Source organism: Onychomys torridus, chromosome 1, assembly GCF_903995425.1.
Source record: "Onychomys torridus chromosome 1, mOncTor1.1, whole genome shotgun sequence".
Lineage (NCBI taxonomy): Eukaryota > Metazoa > Chordata > Mammalia > Rodentia > Cricetidae > Onychomys > Onychomys torridus.
Window position 1 is genome coordinate 148010261 of NC_050443.1, and position 20490 is coordinate 148030750.

At 40.6% G+C, this 20490-nt stretch overlaps 1 protein-coding gene across 1 annotated transcript in view; it reads right to left on the bottom strand.

Annotated features, from left to right (window-relative positions):
* Positions 1 to 2602: 2602 nt before the first annotated feature.
* The window catches only part of Ermp1 (endoplasmic reticulum metallopeptidase 1), a 46999-nt gene continuing 29111 nt past the window's right edge, over positions 2603 to 20490 (bottom strand). Inside the window, exons 11-15 of the mRNA XM_036209138.1 lie at positions 15800 to 15952; positions 13674 to 13876; positions 12803 to 12918; positions 5228 to 5391; positions 2603 to 5138 (exon numbers count right to left, since the gene is read on the bottom strand). Of these exons, the coding sequence (XP_036065031.1) occupies positions 4974 to 5138; positions 5228 to 5391; positions 12803 to 12918; positions 13674 to 13876; positions 15800 to 15952 (801 nt within the window). The 3' untranslated portion in view covers positions 2603 to 4973. The remainder of the gene's footprint in view (positions 5139 to 5227; positions 5392 to 12802; positions 12919 to 13673; positions 13877 to 15799; positions 15953 to 20490) is intronic.

Consider the following 20490-nt stretch of genomic DNA (forward strand, 5'->3'; position numbering starts at 1 on the left):
ATATTGAACCATTCATAACATGGGCGTACAAGTTCAAATATAGTGAAGAAATGATAGAAAATTATGCACACCATGTAATTACCAAAGAGAAGTGTACAGGAAACTACGTGTCTTCCCTAGTAGGTAAATTAAAAATGATTACCACAGTTCCCCATGTCCCTTAAATATGCTTTGCGGATTTCCTTATTCCAGACATTTCATAAATAGAAACATCTAGTACATGGGTGTTTATTACCTTGGCATTATGTTTTCAAAATTCTTTATGTATAGTATTGACTTTACTTTTTTTAAAGCTGAATAATGCTGTTGTGTAGATATGTTTACTATCCATTTTAAAGGCTACAATTTGAGTTTTCCATTTTAAGATTGTAACACTATAAACATTCACATAGCAGTTCCCCCTTACCTTGTTTTGTCTTAACTGAGGCCCAGAAAGTACTAAATCTAAAATACAGTTTCTAAATTTTCAATAGCTTTTATTATAGCACACTGTTATACCTATTTCTTGTTGTATATATAGGAGAAAAGTATGATGTATCACAGATCTAAGGCTTCAGGAACCCACTAAGGATCTTGGATCATATCCCCATAGATAAGGAAGAGGATTTGGGGAACCAGGCTTTTCTGTATGGATGTGTTTTCAGTTCTCTGTAGAAGTGGAGTTGCTGGATGATGATATAGTGACTATGTCCATGAGCATATACCAAGTTTTATATGCCAGGGTGCCTACACTACAGTTCTCATTAGCTGTGAATGAAAGTTCCAGCTTCTACCTAAACTTGTCATCTTAGTCAAAGTCTTTCAAGAGCTGCATGAAAATGGCTTATGTGTATCTTTTTATATGGTTAGTAGACACTTGGGTACCTTTGAAACCAAACTGAAAGTCGTTTTTATCTTTGGCTTGCCAGTGATTTTATATATTTTTGGATATGAGGCCTTACCCAAGTTGATGATTAGTATTTTCTCATTCTTTGATTTCCCTTCCTTGATACTATCTTTTGAAACAGCTTTTCTTGTTGATAGAAGTCCACGTTTATTCTTTCCTTGTTGCTGTGCTTTTATTTCAAAGCTAGGAAACTACAATTTAGCCCAAAGTTATAAATATTTATATCTGTGCTTTATAGTTGTAGCTCAAACACTGAGTTAATTTTGAATTAATTTTTGAATATATGTAGAACTCTAACGTTAATCTTTTGCATATGGATACTCAGTTGTCTGAGTACAATATATGGAAAAGACTTGCCCCCTCTATGAACTGTCAAAAACAGACTAAACGTGTGACCTTCTTTCTGGACTCAATTATAACGATTGGCATCTGTTACAATGATCTGTGTTTATGGCAGCAGCACACCGGATGATTCTTGCTTTCTATAGGAAGCTTTGGAAGTACAAGCAGTACATTTATTTATACATTCAAGGATCTTTTGGCTATTCCAGGACTCTTGCGGTTCCATGTGAATTTAGGAACATCTTTTCAGTGTATGTACACCCAAAGTGAGACTTGCATAGGAATTGTATGGAATATGTAGACAATTCTGAAGAATGTGGTCCTTAGTATGCTTCCCAAATCCAGGAATGTATCTTTCCATTTAGGCCTTTTATTTCTTTCAGCAGTATCTTGTAGGTTTTGCTTTTTGTTCTGTTTCATTCTTCATGGTATTCTTATAAATGGAATGCTTAATTTCATCTTTTGATTTTTTTTTTATATAGACAGTCATGTCATTTGCAACCAGATATAATTTTGACTCTGCATGTAGGATCTGAGTGTTTTGTCTTTCCTTGCCAAATTGCCCTGGCTGGAACCACCAGAATGATGTTCAAAAAGGAGTGGCAATGATGGACATCTTGTCTTCTCCCAGTCTTTTATCATTAAGGGTGATGCTCTGGGTTCTCACTGATGACCTTTACCAGCTAGAGGAAAGCCTCTTCTGGGATGCTCAAAGCAGAGCGTCATTTATTCTGTTAGTATGGTGCATTTCACTAGTCCTACTTGGTCAGGATAATTGGATTAAATAAATTCTCAATAATTTTTGCAGTCACATATGTTTTTAAAAGTTCAACATAATAGGCATACATACATGCATTGTGTCTTTATTGGCCCTAAAAGGAGAAGAACAAAAATTGTTGTTTCACCTTTTATTGAACTGCTGGGAAGGAATCCCCTTAGAAACTAAGTGTGGAGAAATGTCTTCGTCCTGATGCTGGCCTTTCCTTGGGTGCTGAGAATTACTGTGGGTCACAGACTGCAAGGTAACTTCTTTCCCTGCTCTTATCCCTAACCCCCAGTTTAAAAAAAAAAAAAAAAAAAAAAAGATAATCCTTTTGTGATTTCCTCTCAGTAGAGAGGATTTAAGCCTAAATATGCTCAGGATTTTACCATTTGCTAAGCAGGTTATTTTTATTTCTATGAAATTCAGATGCATCGTTTCATTCCAGGTAGAAATGAGCATTCCCATCTTGAATTCTTTGCTTATACCACTTGTTAAAATAGCAGTTATGCTTAAGTCATGTAGATTTATATATACATATATATATAAAGTCTAGGGACATAAAGTAGCCTTAATATATGGAGATAGAATAAAAGCAGTTGTGAAAGATCCACTTTTCCAACCAGTATGTTAAAAAGTTTATTTCAGTAACATCATAAGGCAACAGTTAACCCTCAGTAAGTCAGCAAAGCAGTGAAGGAAAGAGATAGACCAGACACATTCTTCTAGCAGCTTCCTGAGTCACATATGCTGGTTGTGGTCCAACCTCCTTCATGGCAGAACCTTGGGGAATCTTAGACATTTAATTACAGCTGCTAAAACTGGAAACATGTTGTAAGATAATCATTCTTAAATATTAAGAACTGAAATCACAATTCTTTATATTCCTACTATTGTGCTGTCTATATTTCCATTCATTGGGGGAAATGCATTACTAAGACCTTGAAAATATCTTTGTAGAAATGAATTACTCAAGTGATCAGATAATCTTTAAAAGAGAGGGTTACTGATAACTATAGGGTGTACTTATTAGAAGCCGAAAGAATACTGTATGTAATTACTTGACCATTTCTGGCCTCTAAGCATGCCCTGAAACTGAGCATCTTGTTACTGGATGCATAATACCAAAGTTTCATGTTAAAGAAAATCAAAACTGTTTGCATAGAGAAATAACCCAAAGGCAGAAAACCATGATTATGCCAGAAAGGACAATGGCACCCTGCCAAAAGTAAAGAAATCAGAGAACATCTTGTTTTTTAAATGCTTCCTCAGCATGCTGTTTTGCTTCCCCTCCCCCTATAATTTCTGGTAATCAATTTCAGATTAAACCAAGACCAGAACATGAGCCCATATTTTGAAATTCATTGAGCTATTAGTACTATTACTTATTTTCATCAGCTTTGGTTCTGTACAGGCTGTGAATCTTAAGTACTACCTGACAGATAATACATACACAGCAGGAACCAGCTACTTGAAGCGCTGATAGATATGATTTCTGTTAAGTCTAGCAAAAACAGTAGTTCCACTGTAGAGTGTCAATACATGTGGCAGTCAGCACATTACCATTCAGCTCTAGCTGCAGCCCTATGTCTGCATGGGCACAGATAGTTTTTAAGGAGTTAGAGATTAAGCAGACAATACAAGGAACATGATTAGAAACTGACATATCACACAAACAATTTTAAGGAGATTTTGTCCTGCAGTGCACACTTAACTATGCTCTTGCTAAAATTCAGATGTTTCTGAGGCCGCTCTGACAGACACCCTCCTGTTTCTCCTGTTTTGTTTCTACTTTACTGTGGCTTTGCTTTCAACTAGATCTTGGGTCATGTTTGTTGACTAACTCAAATTTTGTCTTTTTACATTTGTTAATGTAAAAAAGAAACTAGCATATTTTTAACTGTTCATCTGTCACCAATGGAACCTAGAGAAGCCACAAGAGGCACTGCTATGACATACTTCACAAGCTACATCCTTGTCTTCCAAGTGAAAAGCACCATTAAACCTTACTGCTGCTTTTATGCAAGATCTGAACACAGGTAAAGGTATAGTTTTTTCATTCTTATATAAACCACAACCTCAGTGTGAGGATAGCCAGTCTCACTGACCACAAGTTATAAGAACTTCTTCACTTGCTAGAAAACAGAAAACCCAATGCAGCAATAAAATCATGCTCTAAAGGATTAGCCTTGTATAACAGGATGCCTGTAAAACAAAGGGGATAAAAGTTCTATAGAAACCCCACTCTCCTCCCCTTCCACCACAGAATAGCCAGGCTAGCAACTCAGTGCTCTGGGGAAGAAGTGTAGGTCGTACGCACAAATAAAATAGCTCATGAACTGTGAGGAAATGTAGCTGAAAAATGTTCTCTTCCTAAATGACAGGAACATGTTTGAGAGGAAAGCAGACAATGAATGCTACCTCAGGAAAGCGGTCCAGAAGTGGCTTCCAGGACTGGGAGTCAGGCCCAGGGCTCAAGCTTCAGAACAGACACAAAAACACCCTAATGGCTGCCTGAAGAAATGTGGCTCTTGGGGCTTCCTTCATGACAGTCACTTTCCTGTGACTGCAGTTACAGACAAGGAGAGCCACCATCCCAGCGAGTGGTATTTCCCCCATCCACTGACAACAAATGGACGTACCTGTTTCATTAACAGCAGTCTAGCAGTGTCCATCTTTCCCGGTCTGCAAAGGAAAGCTACGGAAGTGGCATGTTGCTAGTCCTGGCAGTCATATAAATGACTGTATGGATGGCAGTATCCACGTGTGCTTAAGTGCCAGAAAACTGGAATTTTCAAGTGACAAAAAGGCCAGGTATCACTATCCCAAAGCCTAACCCATATGGTACTTGGCCTTGAAGAGTGTTATCTCAAAAGTTCTTTGAACATACGCTCATTAAAATTCATTGACTTGGGATATATAACATGTAACATGGGAGAGAAACTGCCCAATGGAATGTCCATGAGGCGTGTACTCGAAGCACTATTAAAACACAAAGAGACTGTAGGTGCAAACCCACGCAGAGGGGAATGTCCAGTCCGGAAACTTCTCCTTCAGAGCATCGAGCTGAGAGGATCTCTTGTCTTCCCCTGATACATAGTGGGCAGCAATGGCCACCGTGACCATTCCTTCTGGCTGTTCTTCTGATACCTGACAGAAAAAATCAGTTAGCCACCTTGGAGTTCAGTGTTCTGGCTTCAGAGAACTAAGTATTATCTGGGAGCCTGGGGAATTCCCACCTGTACTTCTATCCAGAACTGCCATGCAGAAGCCTGGAGTCCATGGGAATAAAAGACAAAGTAGTCCCCTCCTCTGCTTGTGACTGGAGTGCCATTGCCAAGAGACCACTGAGAAAGCGTTGATCCTTTGTGGGTTCGAACATAGAAAGACATATGGCTTGGTCCTATAATAGAAACATTTCCATCAGTCAACAGTGACAAGCGGTACAGTTAACCCCGGAACCATACTGTCATGGTTCATCTGTGCAGTGACTTTAGGTAGATTCTCCTCCCCAAGGCAGAAGGTGTACCAGCCTGGATGTTCAGTATCTAGTAACAAGGTTAAGTAACAAAAGGCAGAGCCTCTAAATGAGAAAAGTAACTGCTGATGTAGTTTACCTAATCCCACCCCACCCCAGAAATGGCTGTAGGAAGAGTTGAAAGGTAATCTGCCCATGGCAAGTTCCTTAAGGCCCTCAGTGTTTGGACTTCGGTAACTGACAACCTGACGCAAATCCACCCCCCTATTTATATGTTATCAGAAAAGTCTAGGATAATCTGGCCAAATATCTAGGTACTATTTAGTCATGCCAGATTGACACAAAATTAACCATCACATTTCCACAATGGACAATTCATCAGAAAGGAAAATAATTCTGATTTGTTTATTGACGAATAGCTTGAGATGCCTATGAGGCTTTATACTAAAGACCCAAAATGCTCTGCCAAGAAGTCTGGGGTCATTCTGCAAGCAGCAGAACTTCATTAAGTTTTCTTAAGTGAGAAGTGACAATCAACTGTAGTACATCAGCCAGCAGCACTATGAGGTATAGTGATATTTTATTTGTATTGAAATGTGATTTTATTTGTATGTCAATAAAGTTGCCTTGAGGTCAGAGCAAGCCAGAGCAGAAGCTGAGCAGTAGTGGGGCACGCCTTTAATCCCAGCACTTGGGAGGCAGAGCTATGCGGATCTCTGTGTGTTCAAGGACACAGCCAGCATGGCAAACACGACTTTAATCTCAATACCAACCATAGAAGACCTGGAGGTCTGTACAGACAGGCAGTGACGAGGATGTCATGTGGCTGGGTTTACAACCAATGAGAAAACAGAACAGAAGGTCTTTAAATAGACAAGACGCACAGAAGTAGGTCTCTTGCGGAGAGGAAGAACAGCAGAAGCAGTGAAGGGTAAGGTTTTCCGCTTTAGCTCTGACCTCTTGGTTTTTAACTCTGCAATCGGTTCTGTGTTTCTTATTTAACAAGCCGGATACATCTACAATGAGGGAAATCCTAGAAGACTCAACAAGGAAAAGGGAAAAGTCAAGTCTTCGGGTCAATGCGTCTCTGTCTGACAATGAACTGTAACAGTAAGATTTCAGTAAGGCTTCTTGAAATTCATAACCAGGCCAGGCAGTGGTGGCTCTTGAGAGGAAGAGGCAGGCAGATCTCTGAGTTTGGGGCCAGGCTGGTCTACAGAGTTCCAGGACAGCCAGGGCTACACAGAGAAACCCTGTCTTGAAAAAGAAAAAACAAAAACAAAACTCAAAAGTTACAGCCACCAAGTGGCACACTCCAGTGATCCCTCAGGAGGCTGAGAGGCCATGAGTTTGAAGCTAGCTTGTTCAAAAGTAAATAAATAAAAGGCAGAATAAGTTGTAATCATCTTAAGGAAGAAGCAAAGAAGTGTCACAGGACTTGCCTGTTGCTTTTGAGGCCAACTTCATGTACTCCTAAGGGAGTGAACTGAGGACATAGACATACTGCAAGTCTGAAGCAACCATTAAAATAAGTTGAATTTTGGACTGGAAAGATGTTCAGCTATTAAGAGCATCTGCTGCTCACTAAATTACCTGGCTAGCCTAGAGTTCCATATATAGACCATGTTGGCCCTGAACACACAGAAATCTGCTTGCCTCCACTGGAATTGTGTATAAACACACCCGGCCTGATTTTAATTGGCCTTTGTATTTGACTATACAAAGGGTTAAAAAAATTTTTTAAAAGATTTATTTATTTATTTATTGTGCATACAGTATTCTGCCTGCATGTATCCCTGCAGGCCAGAAGGGGGGGGCAGATCTCATTACAGATGGTTGTGAGCCACCATGTGGTTGCTGGGAATTGAACTCAGGACCTCTGGAAGAGCAGTTGGTGCTCTTAACCACTAAGCCATCTCTCCAGCCCTGAAGTTTTTATAAAATAGTTGGCCAAGTATGGTGGCACACCTGTAACCTCAGTACTGGTAAAGCTGAGGCAGAAGATTCATATGCTGAGGCAAGACTGAGCTACAGCGCAAGACCCTGTCTCAGGCAAATCAGAGGCATACCCTCCAGGCAATGCACTGTTGTCTGAAAGTGCAACTGGATTAGGTGCAGATACACATTGCAAACTCAAGGGCAGGCACTCAAAATCAAACTACAGAGGTTAGTTCCAGCATCCACATTGAGCAGTTCACAGTTGCCTTAACTCCAGTTCCTGGAGATCCAACACTCTCCTTTAGGCTTCTTTGAGTACCTGCAGACATATGACATACATTGACACAGACACATATATGCAAATACAAAACTTTGGGGTTTTTGTTTTGTTTTTTTGTTTTTTGTTTTTCAAAACAGAGTTTCTCTGGCTGTCCTGGAACTTGTTACTTGAATTCACAGAGATCTGCCTGCTTCCCAGGTCCTGGCATTAAAGGCATGCACCACCACTGCCCAGCACCCCAAAAAAATTTTTTTAAGAGTAGTTAATAGCTTAGTGAAAATTACATTAAGGCACAAAAAGAGTGGAAGACAAAAAGAACAAAAGAAAAAATATTAACCCTTTAAACTGGATAATAAAATACCCACCTAAGTACTGTCTATAAGAAATCCTCCTTATTCCTTGTTCTCCCCTTTCTGTTCTTGATCCAGCTGGGATCTCCTGCTCCCCTAAGCTTTCTTTCCCTCAAATCTTGCCCTTCATTACTCCCACTGTCGTTCAGGTTGTTCATGTAGATCTCATCCATTTCTCTGTCATTGGGTGATCCCTGTGTCTTTCCTAGGGTCCCGTTTTCTTGGTAGCCTCTCTGGAGTTGTGTAGCAGTCTAGTCATCTTTGTTTTACATCTAGTATCCTCCTATGAGTGAGTACATACCATGTTTGACCTTCTGAGTCTGGGTTACCTCACTCAGGATGGTTTTTTCTAAATCCATCCATTTGCCTGCAAACCTCATGATGTCATTGTTTGAAGACTACATGAGAACAGGAATAGGCAGAATGCTGGAGAGGTCTCCAGAAATCCACGATGATACATCCTCTGTAGACTGCTGGCAATGGTCGAAAGAAAGCCTGATCTGACCTAGTCTGGTGATCAAATGGCCAAACACCCTAACAGTCATGCTGGAACTCTCATCCAATAACTGATGGAAGTGGATGCAGAGATCCTCAGACAGGCCCCAGGTGGAGCTCCAGGTATCCAATTGTCGAGAAAGAGGAGGGACTGTAAAAGCGTGAATTGTTGAGACCAAGATTGGAAAAAGCACAGGGACAAATAGCCAAACTAATGGAAGCACATGAATTATGAACCAAAGGCTGTGGAGCCCCCAGCTGGATCAGGCCCTCTGGATAAGTGAGACAATTGAATAGCTTGAACTGTTTGGGAGGCATCCAGGCTGTGGGACTGGGACCTGTCCTTAGTGCATGAGCTGGCTGTTTGGAACCTTGGGCTTTCACAGGGACACTTTGCTCAGCCTGGGAGGAGGGGACTGGACCTGCCTGTACTGAATCCACCAGGTTTAAATGAATCCCCAGGGGAGTCTTGGCCCTGGAGGACATGGGAATGGAGGGGAGGGGCTAGGGGGAAGGTGGGAGTGGGAGCGGGGAGGACAGGGGAACCCATGGCTGATGTGTAAAATTAAAACACAAATTTAATAATAATACAAAAAGAAAAGAAAAAAAAAGAAATCCTCCTTAAATCCAAAACATATAGATTAAAAGTAATGGAAGGTGCTGGAGATAGAGCTCAGTGATGAGAGTATTTACCTAATATGTATATAGAACAAAAATAAATATAGGCAGAAAATACACAATTTTAAATTAGCAGTAATCAAAAGAAAGCTTTGGGGACCTATAGTTGACTCAATGAAAATTTTCACTGGTGAAAAGACAATTAAATAATGTCAAAAAGTGGTCTACAAGACATAACACTCAACTATATTCACCTACCTACCAGCATAGCCTGAGTATGAGTAAGACAAAACCTCACAACTAACTGAAACGGGGCTCACATGACAGTTACAGAATGTCCATCCATAGTAGCAGCTCACAAATGCTGCAGGCCACAACAATATACAAAGTAGGATTTCAGCTGACTATGACAGCTAACACCTGGAAGAAGCCAAGGTCAAGCTGAGGCTCAAGGAGCCTTGGTGATATTTGGCTTTTGATTATCAGCCGTTTCCTGTTAAGAGTTTCTTGGGTGCTAGTGTAGCTTTTCCATCATTTATAGGGCACCATTTCCTCTCTACTAAAGGAATATTTAGATCATCCAGACTACCTGTTTGAGAAGGCCTGGCGGATGTGCCAATTAAGCTTATCTTCCCGGTTGGGGATTTAGCTCAGTGGTAGAGTGCGCGCACAGCAAGCGCAGGGCCCTGGGTTCGATCCTCAGCTTAAGAAAAAAACAAAACAAAACCTTAGCTTCCTCCTTTCCCAGATCTTACCTCCAGTTCCAGATCTCCCTTTAACTATCACCTGAGGCATCTAGCTGTACACAGGTTGCCTAGCAACGGAGCACACTTTCCACACCCTGCAGATAAACGGCAGATAGCTTGGACAGATAGGAGCCACAGGAAAAAAGAAGGCAGGTTTATTTTCTACCAATCATGTTTAAGATTATAGTTGAGCACATAAGATCCCTCTTCTTAGATATTACCTGAATTCAGCCTTTAGTTAATTCATTTCCTTTTGGGGTTGCAAATGATAATTAATAGTTTTTGCCCCTCTATGTGATTCTTATCAGCCCCCCATCCCCCCACCCCTATTTGACCCTGGAAGCCTGGCTTTGTACTGCCAAGGGATTAATGCTTGTAAGTGTATATATACCGGGACTCCCAGGGCATGGGAGGAAGATTTGGAAGAATAAATGACTGGACTAAGAGCTCTGTGTGCTGAGATTCTATTTCCCGAAAATAGTCCTCACCGTTTGTAGTTTCTCTCCTGAGCCCCTGGGATGTATGGTATTAACGCTGGCCCCTCTAATATTATACAAGACACAAGGAACATTACCCAAGCCACTGAATCCTTAGCATACAGCACACCTTAATGCATTTACAATAGAAATCATGGAAACTGATTGCTTGGCTCAAAATGAGATTAAAGAAGAAACTGATGTCAGAAAAGAAGCTGGAATATCTGGAATTATTTGGAAACTAAAGAACACACTTCTGATAACAAATGGGTCAATACAGAAGCCTCAAGGGCTGGGATGTAGTTGAGTAGTAGAACACTTACCTTGCTTGGATGAAGTTCTAGGAACAAGTGTCAAGAGAAAGGGTTTTGTTTTAGTATTCTGAACTAAACACTAAAACATAACTTAAAATTTGTGGGATCTAGAGCCAATTTCATAAACTATGGTACATAGCACCTTGCAGGTTGTATAACTAAATGTGTGAATGCGGGGAGGTGGGGGAGATCAAGGGAAAGTTAGCAACAGTAAAAGGTTTCTGAATATGTGCACGTGCGTGTGCGCACACGCACACCCCACCACCATTGTGATAGTCTGCATGAGAATGGCCCCCATAGGCTTGTCTAGTTGAATGCTTAGTCCCCAGTGGGCAGAACTGAACTGTTTGACAAGGACTAGGAAGTGTGTCACTGGGGGCAGGCACTGAGGTTTCAAAAGCCCACACCATTCCTACTTAGCCTTCCCTGCTTTATGCTCATAGACCAAAATATAAGCTCCCAGCTGCTGCTCCAGTGCCATGCCTGTCACCGTGTTCCACATCATGATGGTCATGGACCCTGACCCTCTGGAACTGTGAGCCCCAAACTAAATGCTTTTATTTTACAGGTTGTCTTGGTCATAGTGTCTTAGCACTGCAACAGAAAAGAAATTAAGACAAACATCAGATGAATCCAAGGTCTTTCTAAAGCCTTCACCTATAATGTAGTCCATGACTTAAGCACAGCCTTGGATCTGAACACAATGTGAATACTTTGTTATGTATGCAGTGTACCAAATGCTGTCTGAAACATTTGCTTAGATTTGATATTCACTAGGTTATGAATTAGTGTTTATACTGTCTGCACAAAATTTTCTTCTCTTGCAGAAACATAACAGTCATATAGTCATACACTTACAATATTTTTACGTTCATTCATCAGCATATAAATATCAAATCTGACTGTCTTTGCACTGGAATGTGTTAGACTTTAATTTTTAGATTTGCTGTTTGAGTTCCTGACAAGTTTCATAAATGAACTTTGTCTTCGGATTAGGACACAATTTTACAATTTCTGCATTGGCCCTAACTATACTTCTGCCATTTGTACTACATATTTATTTGGAGTGGCACTCTCAGCACTGATGACTATAAAGTCAAAATACTGATCAACTTTTGGAAATACAGAAGATGCTCTAAATCCTACAACAGCAAGTACTCAAGATATAATTCTTCGTGTAGAAAATAAACGAGGACATCCATCTCCCACTGTGCAAACTTGCTTTTGTTGTTAGTAACTAGTAAAATTGTATGTACACCAAAGAACTTTTAAAATAGATTTCTCTGATTTATTATCAGTAAATGGTTTATTTGTATACATACCTATTTTTATTGCCCCAGAGCCAAATAAATATTTCTCAGGTGTAAAAAGTTGGAGGTATAAAAATTTTAAGGAACCTTAACCAAGAGTGTGAGCAGTATCCAAAAGGAAATTCTTTTTCTTTCTTTCTTTTTTTTTAGTATTTCGAGACAGGGTTTCTCTGTGTAGTTTTGCGCCTTTCCTGGATCTCGCGCTGTAGACCAGACTGGCCTCAACCTCCCAAGTGCTGGGATTAAAGGCCTGCGCCACTACCACCCGGCCCAAAAGGAAATTCATAACACTGAATGCATATATTAGGAATAACAATCTAAAGGAGGTAGTTAAGCTTCTACTTTACTAGACAAGAAAAGGAAGAGTAAATTAAATAAAAACAAGGAGGATAAAAGTGATCTAGAACAGAATTCAAAGAACAGTATCAACTAATCCAAAAATGGTTTTTGGGAGAAAATGAATAAAACTGATAAGCTTTAAAGTGTAGTTTCTGCTCAAATTTTTTGTAATCCTAAAACTGCTCTAAGCAATAAAAATATATTAGATTTTCTTGAAGAAGGAAGTTTCAGTTACTATTAGAAATACTATAAGGTATGACGGCACATGGTTCCAGCACTCAAGAGACTAAGGCAGGAAGATTGTGAATCAGAGGCCAGCCTGAGCTCTACAATGAGACTCTCAGAAGATGGGTGAATGGGTGAGTGGGTGGATGGACGGACCGACAGATGGATGGACAGATGGATGGGATGACATATATAGCAACTTGCTGAAAAGCTTAGGAAGTGGGGTAAAAAGAAAACTGTCTCACCTGTTGCTTCAAAGGTCAACTTTATAGAATCCCATGGTGTCTTCTCTTTGGATAGAAGTCTGAAATGAGCAGGATTTCTTGGAGAAACTTCTGGAGCCGGAAGATACCAATTTTTCCTATTGGAAAGGTAGTGTTAATATTAACTGATAGTAAAACATAACTCAGAGAAGAGTCCAGAATACACAAAGGGGTTTGAAAAACACGTAATGAATATGATAAATAAAATAAGTTCCTCTGATGCCCAGGCTGTGTAACAAATCCTTTCTAACTTTAAGATCAAAGAAGTTAAGGGCTGGGAGATGGCCAAACAGTTAAAAGCCCAGGCTGCTCTTGCAGAGGACCCAGATTCAGTTCCCAGCATCTACATGGCAGCTTACAGCCACCTGTAACTCCAGAACCAGAGATTCAATGCTCTCTTCTGGCCTCCAAAGGCACAAGGCACACACACTGTGCACATAAATGCGGGGAAAACATACATACACATAAAGCGTATTGTTTTTAAAAGAATAGGAATTACCCAGACATTTCTGCTACTCATCCTATTTCCTTGATTCAATCCTGAGATGCCCACTCTACGAACATCTCAAGCTGGGATGCAGCTGTAACTGTTGTTTGTATTATTTCGGGAGGGTACCCTTTCTAACTACTACTCAGGTTTCTTGAAGAGAGACTTCTTAAAACATTCTCCTGAGTCCATTATCTGACTAAAGAAATGAGAATTTTGTAGTCCCATTACAAACAAGCATTTTTTTGTTCTTTGTAAAGCATTACAAACAACACTTGACTAAGTTGATAAGTTTCAATTAAAAAGAACCCTGATACATTGACAGAATTTGGATCTGACCCCCAACAACAGAAAGTAATGACCAACCTGATCAGAAAGTGCACTGGCAGATACCAAGGGAAGCCACAGAGTGGGGCATTCTCCTCACAGTGAGCTCGGATTGTATCGTTGATCTCAGGAATGTGAGGTGTTATGTGAGACATTCCAGTGTAATCAAACCCATTGATCCATATTCCAGAGTCTCTTTTTACTACATTTCCTTCCAAGTTATGAAAAGTTCTACTTATGTGCTGAAAAGAACAAGACTAGTAAGGAAACTGGTTCAGCTACTTCACCCACATTCCTGCTCCAGTTCAGACTTGATTAGAAATGGGAAACAAAAAGGAGACTTAATAATTACTAGGTTACTGTTAGTGGGTTTTTTTCTTTTAAACCAGATGACAGATATGTAAATGACTGTTTTATTGTAAATCACAAATGTAGTTGAGTGTATATTTACATTATATATAAAATTTAGCTGGGCACTGGTGGCACACACCTTTAATCCCAGCACTCAAGAGGCAGGTGAATCGCTGTAAGTTTAAGGCCAGCCTGGTCTACAGAGCGAGTTCTAGGACAGCCAGAGCTGTTACACAGAGAAGCCCTGTCTTGGGGAGGGAGGTGTTTATATAAACTTGACCAGGAACAGTGTGTGTGCTTGTGTCTCAATTACGGAGAAGGCCGAAGTGAAGGCTCATTTGAGCCCAGGAGTTGAGGGAAGTCTAAGCAATACTGCAAGAGTCTACTTCAAAAAACAAACAGGGGCTGCTGAAATGGCTTAGTGGTTAGAGCATGTACTGCTCTTCCAGAGCACCCTGGTTCAATTCCACCCACACAGGTGGCTCCTAACAGCCTGTAACTCCAGCTCCAGGAAATCGACGCCTCTGGCTTCCTAGAGCACCTGCATGCAGATTCACATACCCACACAGATACATGTATATACATAATTCAAAGGAAAGTATCTTAAAAACCAAGTAACAAGAAATTAAATTCTATTCAAATGTAAGTAGAATTCCTTTCAGAAAAAGATTTAAAACACGGGAAGCATGTGTGTGTATTCCCACTCATTTCCTCCTCAGTGCATTACAGAAAGCTAATCCATACGCAGAACAAGACAGGTATGACAGCATACCACGTGTCAGGCTTAGTGCCCCAAAGGCTTACAGTGCATTTAAAATAGCTACTCAGCAGCAGCAGAAAACAGCCCGAAGTCAGGGAACAGCGCAGAAAGGGCTCCCATGGCATGGGTGGGCAAACTGAAGCGCATGTTGGAACTCAGGGTTATCAGCTTTGGGTAGAATACAGCTGCTTTCACACTACAAAAGCAGGCTATCAGTGGTAGAAACTTGCACAGCTGGCTTAAATAGCTATTATTTTACCCTTTATGCAGAAAAGAACCCAAAACAAATTACAGTTCTTTCAAAAATAAAAATGTAACTTTTCCTAAACACTACTGCCATAGTTAGAATTGGCATGCCACTGAAGATCACCTTAAAAACTTCTTCGCCAAAGGTATTACACAAAACGGACCACTGTCCTTTAAGACTACAACCAAGGACTATTTGGCTTCCTTTCAAAATCTCTCAAATTGCAATGTTTTTAATTTTTCAGTTCTTAAATCTTTACCTAAATGATGACTCAGTTGGCATTGTGTGACCACTCTACAACCTCTATTAACAAAAATGGAGACAAAGCTCTGGCTAAATACTACCACTTCTAAGAGGTTTTGGAAAAAGACCTGAAATCTAAAGAAAGTCCTAAACTTCATTTTGTAACCCCTTTTTAGGTTATTTCATCACATACTACTTTGAACGTTACTACGGCTCAATTTTACTAACAATTTTTAATTTCTATTTTATTTTGCTAGTAATAGTGTAAGCCTTTTAGTCAGCCTATAGATATTTATGCAATTTGCATTTTTAAATGCTCATGATTTCCACATGATATAATATATATTATACATATACACACACATATCATGGAAAGTGTATCTAGCTAATAAGAATGCCCACTGATGGTCAGTGTTTCTTGTTGCTTTATACACAAAGAACTCAAGACCAACTAACTTATGTCAACAGCAGAAAAGTCAGTTTTCCTGTTCACTAGTGAATCTCAAAACAGACAGGGCAAATTTCATCTCCTGATTCTCTCTGCTTATGAAGAACTGCCCTTACCTGAAGGAACACTCTCTTTGGCTTTGGACTTGCAGGATTGGAGCTGTATGGGAAAAAGGTTCCACTGCAGACAAGGAGGAACATGACTGCACACACCAGTGTCAGAGTCAGCATGGTTTTCTTTGTACTTTTCACAAGGTAGATGAATTTAATCTAAACACAAGCACAAAAACAGACAAGTTATACATTCCTACCATTGGGAGAGAGGTCTTCTAAATGACCTTTCTTAAGTGGATACTGTCACTAGGAGCCTGTGTACTATGACACCCAATAAACAAAGCAGTAATTCCTCAGGGATTTCCATCCTAAGTCAGAGCCTAGGAAAGGACAGACGCCTTCAACTGGCCAGGATGGAACTTTGTGACAGTGGCCGAAAGCAACAGGGAGAATGGACACAAAGTGCAATGATCTTGTACTCAAACATCAACGGAGAAAGAACCAGAACCCACTAGCACCAAGCCTTCCCATTGGCCGACAGATACCACTGAACTGAACCCAACCATGCCATCAAAGCTGCCAAACTGCCAACAGTAAGTTTTTATGCCTAAGCATGTGTTTCATTAAAATTCACATTCCACTCTAGTGTTTCTAATATGCTAAGAAGAGTTGGAGTCATATAAACTAGTTCTTAGATGGATCTTCTGAAAGTTGCATTTGAGGAAAAACTACACTATGAAATGGTCTTATCCTTTTCAGTTAACCACTGTCAACACTAAACAATGAGTCTGAACTTGGGACAGTGAACATGAATCAGTTGCAAGGTTGGCATCCAAAAACTATATTTAATTTTTTATTGTAGCCAAATCAGCAAATTGAAAGAAGAGTGCACACAGAATGCCTCTGCAGTCCCTCGGGTCTGAGGAACTATCTAACACTAGTTATTAGCTCCTACTGTTGTTTCTTCAGCTTCCTGCCTATACAAAGACACTTTCATTGAGAGGAACATAAAAAAATATATCAAAGTCCATGCAAAGTTAAAGACTCTTCATATCTAGTGTTCCCATATCCTTTTCCTAGGCAATTTCAACCAAAAAGTACTATTCTTGGATGGGAGATTGCTGTGGATATCGCTCTGTACAAATAAAATGCTGATTGGCCAGTAGCCAGGCAGAAAGTATAGGTGGGACAAACAGAGAAGAGAATTCTGGGAACAGGAAGGCTGAGGTAGGGAGATGCTGCCAGCCACTGCCATGATGAAAAGCAGGTGTTAAGATACTGGTAAGCCACGAGCCATGTGGCAACTTATAGAATAATAGAAATGGGTTGATTTAAGATATAAGAACAGTTAGCAAGAAGCCTGCCACGGCCATACAGTTTATAAGTAATAGAAGTCTCTATGTGTTTACTTGGTTGGGTCTGAGCAGCTGCAGGACTAGTGGGTGAGAGAGATTTGTCCTGACCATGGGCCAGGCAGGACCAGGAAAACTCTAGTTACAGGAAATCTTACTCTTGTTTACTACATTAGGAAATAATCACCCTAGACAGCAAAACAACTGTAACCCTATCTGCTCCTCTATCATATTGTCATGATGCCCATAATGTTTCAAATATCCCACCAAGTAATGAGCTTCCCCTCTAGTGGAAGCCTGGTAAATTTGGACATACAGAAGCTGTTCAGTTAAAGTTGAAGGAAGGAAGGGAAATGGAAAGAAGTGAGCATATATAAAATGCTTGCTACAGGGCTATAGTTCTGGCACTCCAAGCCCAGCTACTGCCAAAGCTGTCCTAAAATCCAACTTTAGCCTGCCATTTCCCACTGAAGTCCTCTCCTCCAAACTGTGAGACTCCTCTTCTGGGATTAGAAACGAATGGACTTGCAGAATGAAGGAGGAGGAGTGACCATAGAGTGTGCTTGGAGTCCGCAGTTAAGCACCTGTACAGTTAGTTGTATTCTTTGACCACTTTTAAGTTCTTAAATGAGTTTAGAATCAAATGAAGAAACTAAGTGTGGTAGCACAGTTCTGTAATCCCAGCACTTAGTAAGTGGAGGCAGGAGGATCAGGAGTTCAAGGTCATCTTCAGAAAGTTTAAGGCTAGCCTGGGCCACATGACACCTTATCTCAAAACACCAAAATTAATGAGTAGCAGAGCTGGGAAGATGGCTCAGTGGGTAAGAGCACTCAGTGTGCACACATGAGGACTTGAATTTTTTTTTTAAAGATTTATTTATTTATTATGTATACAGTGTTCTGTTTGCATGTATCCCTGCAGGCCAGAAGAAGGCGCCAGATCTCATTACAGATGGTTGTGAGCCACCATATGTGTGCCGGGAATTGAACTCATGACCTCTGGAAGAACAGCCAGTGTTCTTAACCTCTGAGCCATCTCTCCAGCCCCGAGGACTTGAATTTCAACCCACTGCACTCAGGTAAAAAGCCAGGCATGACTATCCATGCCCCTAGCACTGAGGGGTGGAGACAGGAGCTCACAGGTTGGCCATCCTACCTGAAAAGCAAGTTTCTGGGTCAGTGAGAGCTATTCTCGCAAGGGAAAAAGGCAGGGCATGGTAGGAGAAGGTACTTGATGTCATCTTGTGCCCTCAGAATGCCGTTCACCTTCACATTATATACAACACATATTAAAGGCAGGGGAGCACATCTAAAGGACCCGGGTGTAGCCTGTGAGTACTGTGACAGGGCTGTTTCTCATGAGTGTCCTGACACCACACCTATCATCAGGTTCTTTCAGCTCTCAGCCAATCGATAGAACCATGACACCCAACAAAGAATAACTCCAGGAAGTATGGTAAGTTATCACTTAAGAAGAATGTAACTGTTTTCTAAAATGTATATTTAATAAAGCCTCGATGGCTAAGAAACCTCTGAAGTAAAGTATATGGTTCAGTGCTCTATTACCAAGGAACAACTTCATTCAGTTAAGGAAGCCACTGTCTTCAACACTATGACAAATAAACAAGGTGAAGGATAACTTACAGCATCTAGGAGTAATAGCACCGTTTCACGTAGTAACGAAAGGAAATAAATTGTTTCGTTTTAGGGAAAGAATGGCTGTTTTGAGACAGGTTCTTACTACATAGCCTTGACCTCATCTAACCTATAACTCACTGTGTAGACCAGCCTGGCCTAGGACTTAAAAATGTTAGGATTACAGGTATATGCCAGTCTTCCTGCCTCTGCCTTCCAAGTGCTGAGATTACAGGTACATACCGACATGCTCAGTTGTAAATTTTTTTTAGATTCCAAGAGGCATTCTCTGAAAAAACTTTCCTAATAAGATATACTTTCTGATGATACACTTTGAACTCATTCTTCTGGCTTTCAAGATAGACATGCTCTGGGGACTTCCCTAATCTCCAGTTTCACAGGTTCATTATTTTCCCTTGTACATGATCATGAAATAGAATTCAAATATCCTGTACCTGAATCACCTTTGTAGGCACCAAAGAATTGAGTGATTCTCAACCTGGGGGTCAAATAACCCATTCACAGGGGTCACCTTAGACCAATCAGAAAACAGGTATTTGCATTATGATTCATAACAGTAGCAAAATTACAGGTATGAAGTAGTAACACAATAATCTTATGGTGGGGTCACCACAACATGAGGAGCTGGGTCACAGCAGTAGAAGGTTGGGAACCTCTGTTCTAGTAGGATATGTACAACAAAAAGCTGATTCATAATATAGCTGCCTTCAGACTCCCATTCACAGAGGACAGAACTCTACTCTCTCCTTTGTATTGTTGTATTGTTTGTTTTTTAGGACAGGGTATCAATATGTAGTCGAGGTTGGCTTCAAACTCATGATCTTCCTGCCTCAGCCTCCCAAGTGCTGGGATTACAGTTATGTTTCTCTGCCCCTGTCTTTATCTTCTGTGCCCAGGTCTCTATCTCCTGTAATCCTCACAACAGCAAACCTATCTATTAGTATCGTTTGAATAGGAAAATTTTCCTTCAAGTTTATGTGTTTGAACACTTAGCCCCTAGCTGATAGGTGCTATTTGGGGAAATTGTAGCAATTAAGGAGGCAAGGTCCAAGTGGACAAAGTAGGTCTCAGGTCTGTTATCCCTAGCTTCTTGTCACAATCTCACCTAGACTTGCCACAGGCTTCCACCACCAGAAGCACCACTCACTATGCCTTTCCCACTATGATGGACAGGACCCTCAGGAACCATGAGTCAAAATAATTTTTTCCCTTTTTAAGTTGTTTTTATCAGGTATTTTGCCACAGTGATAAGAAAAGCAAGAACACTTAACAAATACAGGGTGGAAGGGTTAATAATAAAACTAGAAGAAGTAAACAGCAAACATTAGGATTCCATCCACCTCTGTAAATGCCAGAAAGAGCTAATCATTACCTTGTAGGTTTTGTTGTTTGTCGGGAAGAAGGGTCACTTCAGTACTGGGGAACTGAGCCTAGGGCCTCATGCATGTGAGGCAGGCACTCTATTAGTGAGCTACAGCCCCAGCCTTTAATCTGTATCTTAAAGGAAGACAGTTGGGATGCCAGGTTTCTTTTAGTAAAATATAGCCAACAGCAAGTGGTATGCATAAGAATAACTTTTTTTTTTTTGGTTTTTCGAGACAGGGTTTCTCCGTAGCTTTGGAGCCTGTCCTGGATTAGCTCTGTAGACCAGGCTGGCCTCGAACTCACAGAGATCCACCTGCCTCTGCCTCCTGAGTGCTAGGATTACAGGTGTGCGCCACCACCGCCCTGCAAAATTTGAGTGTT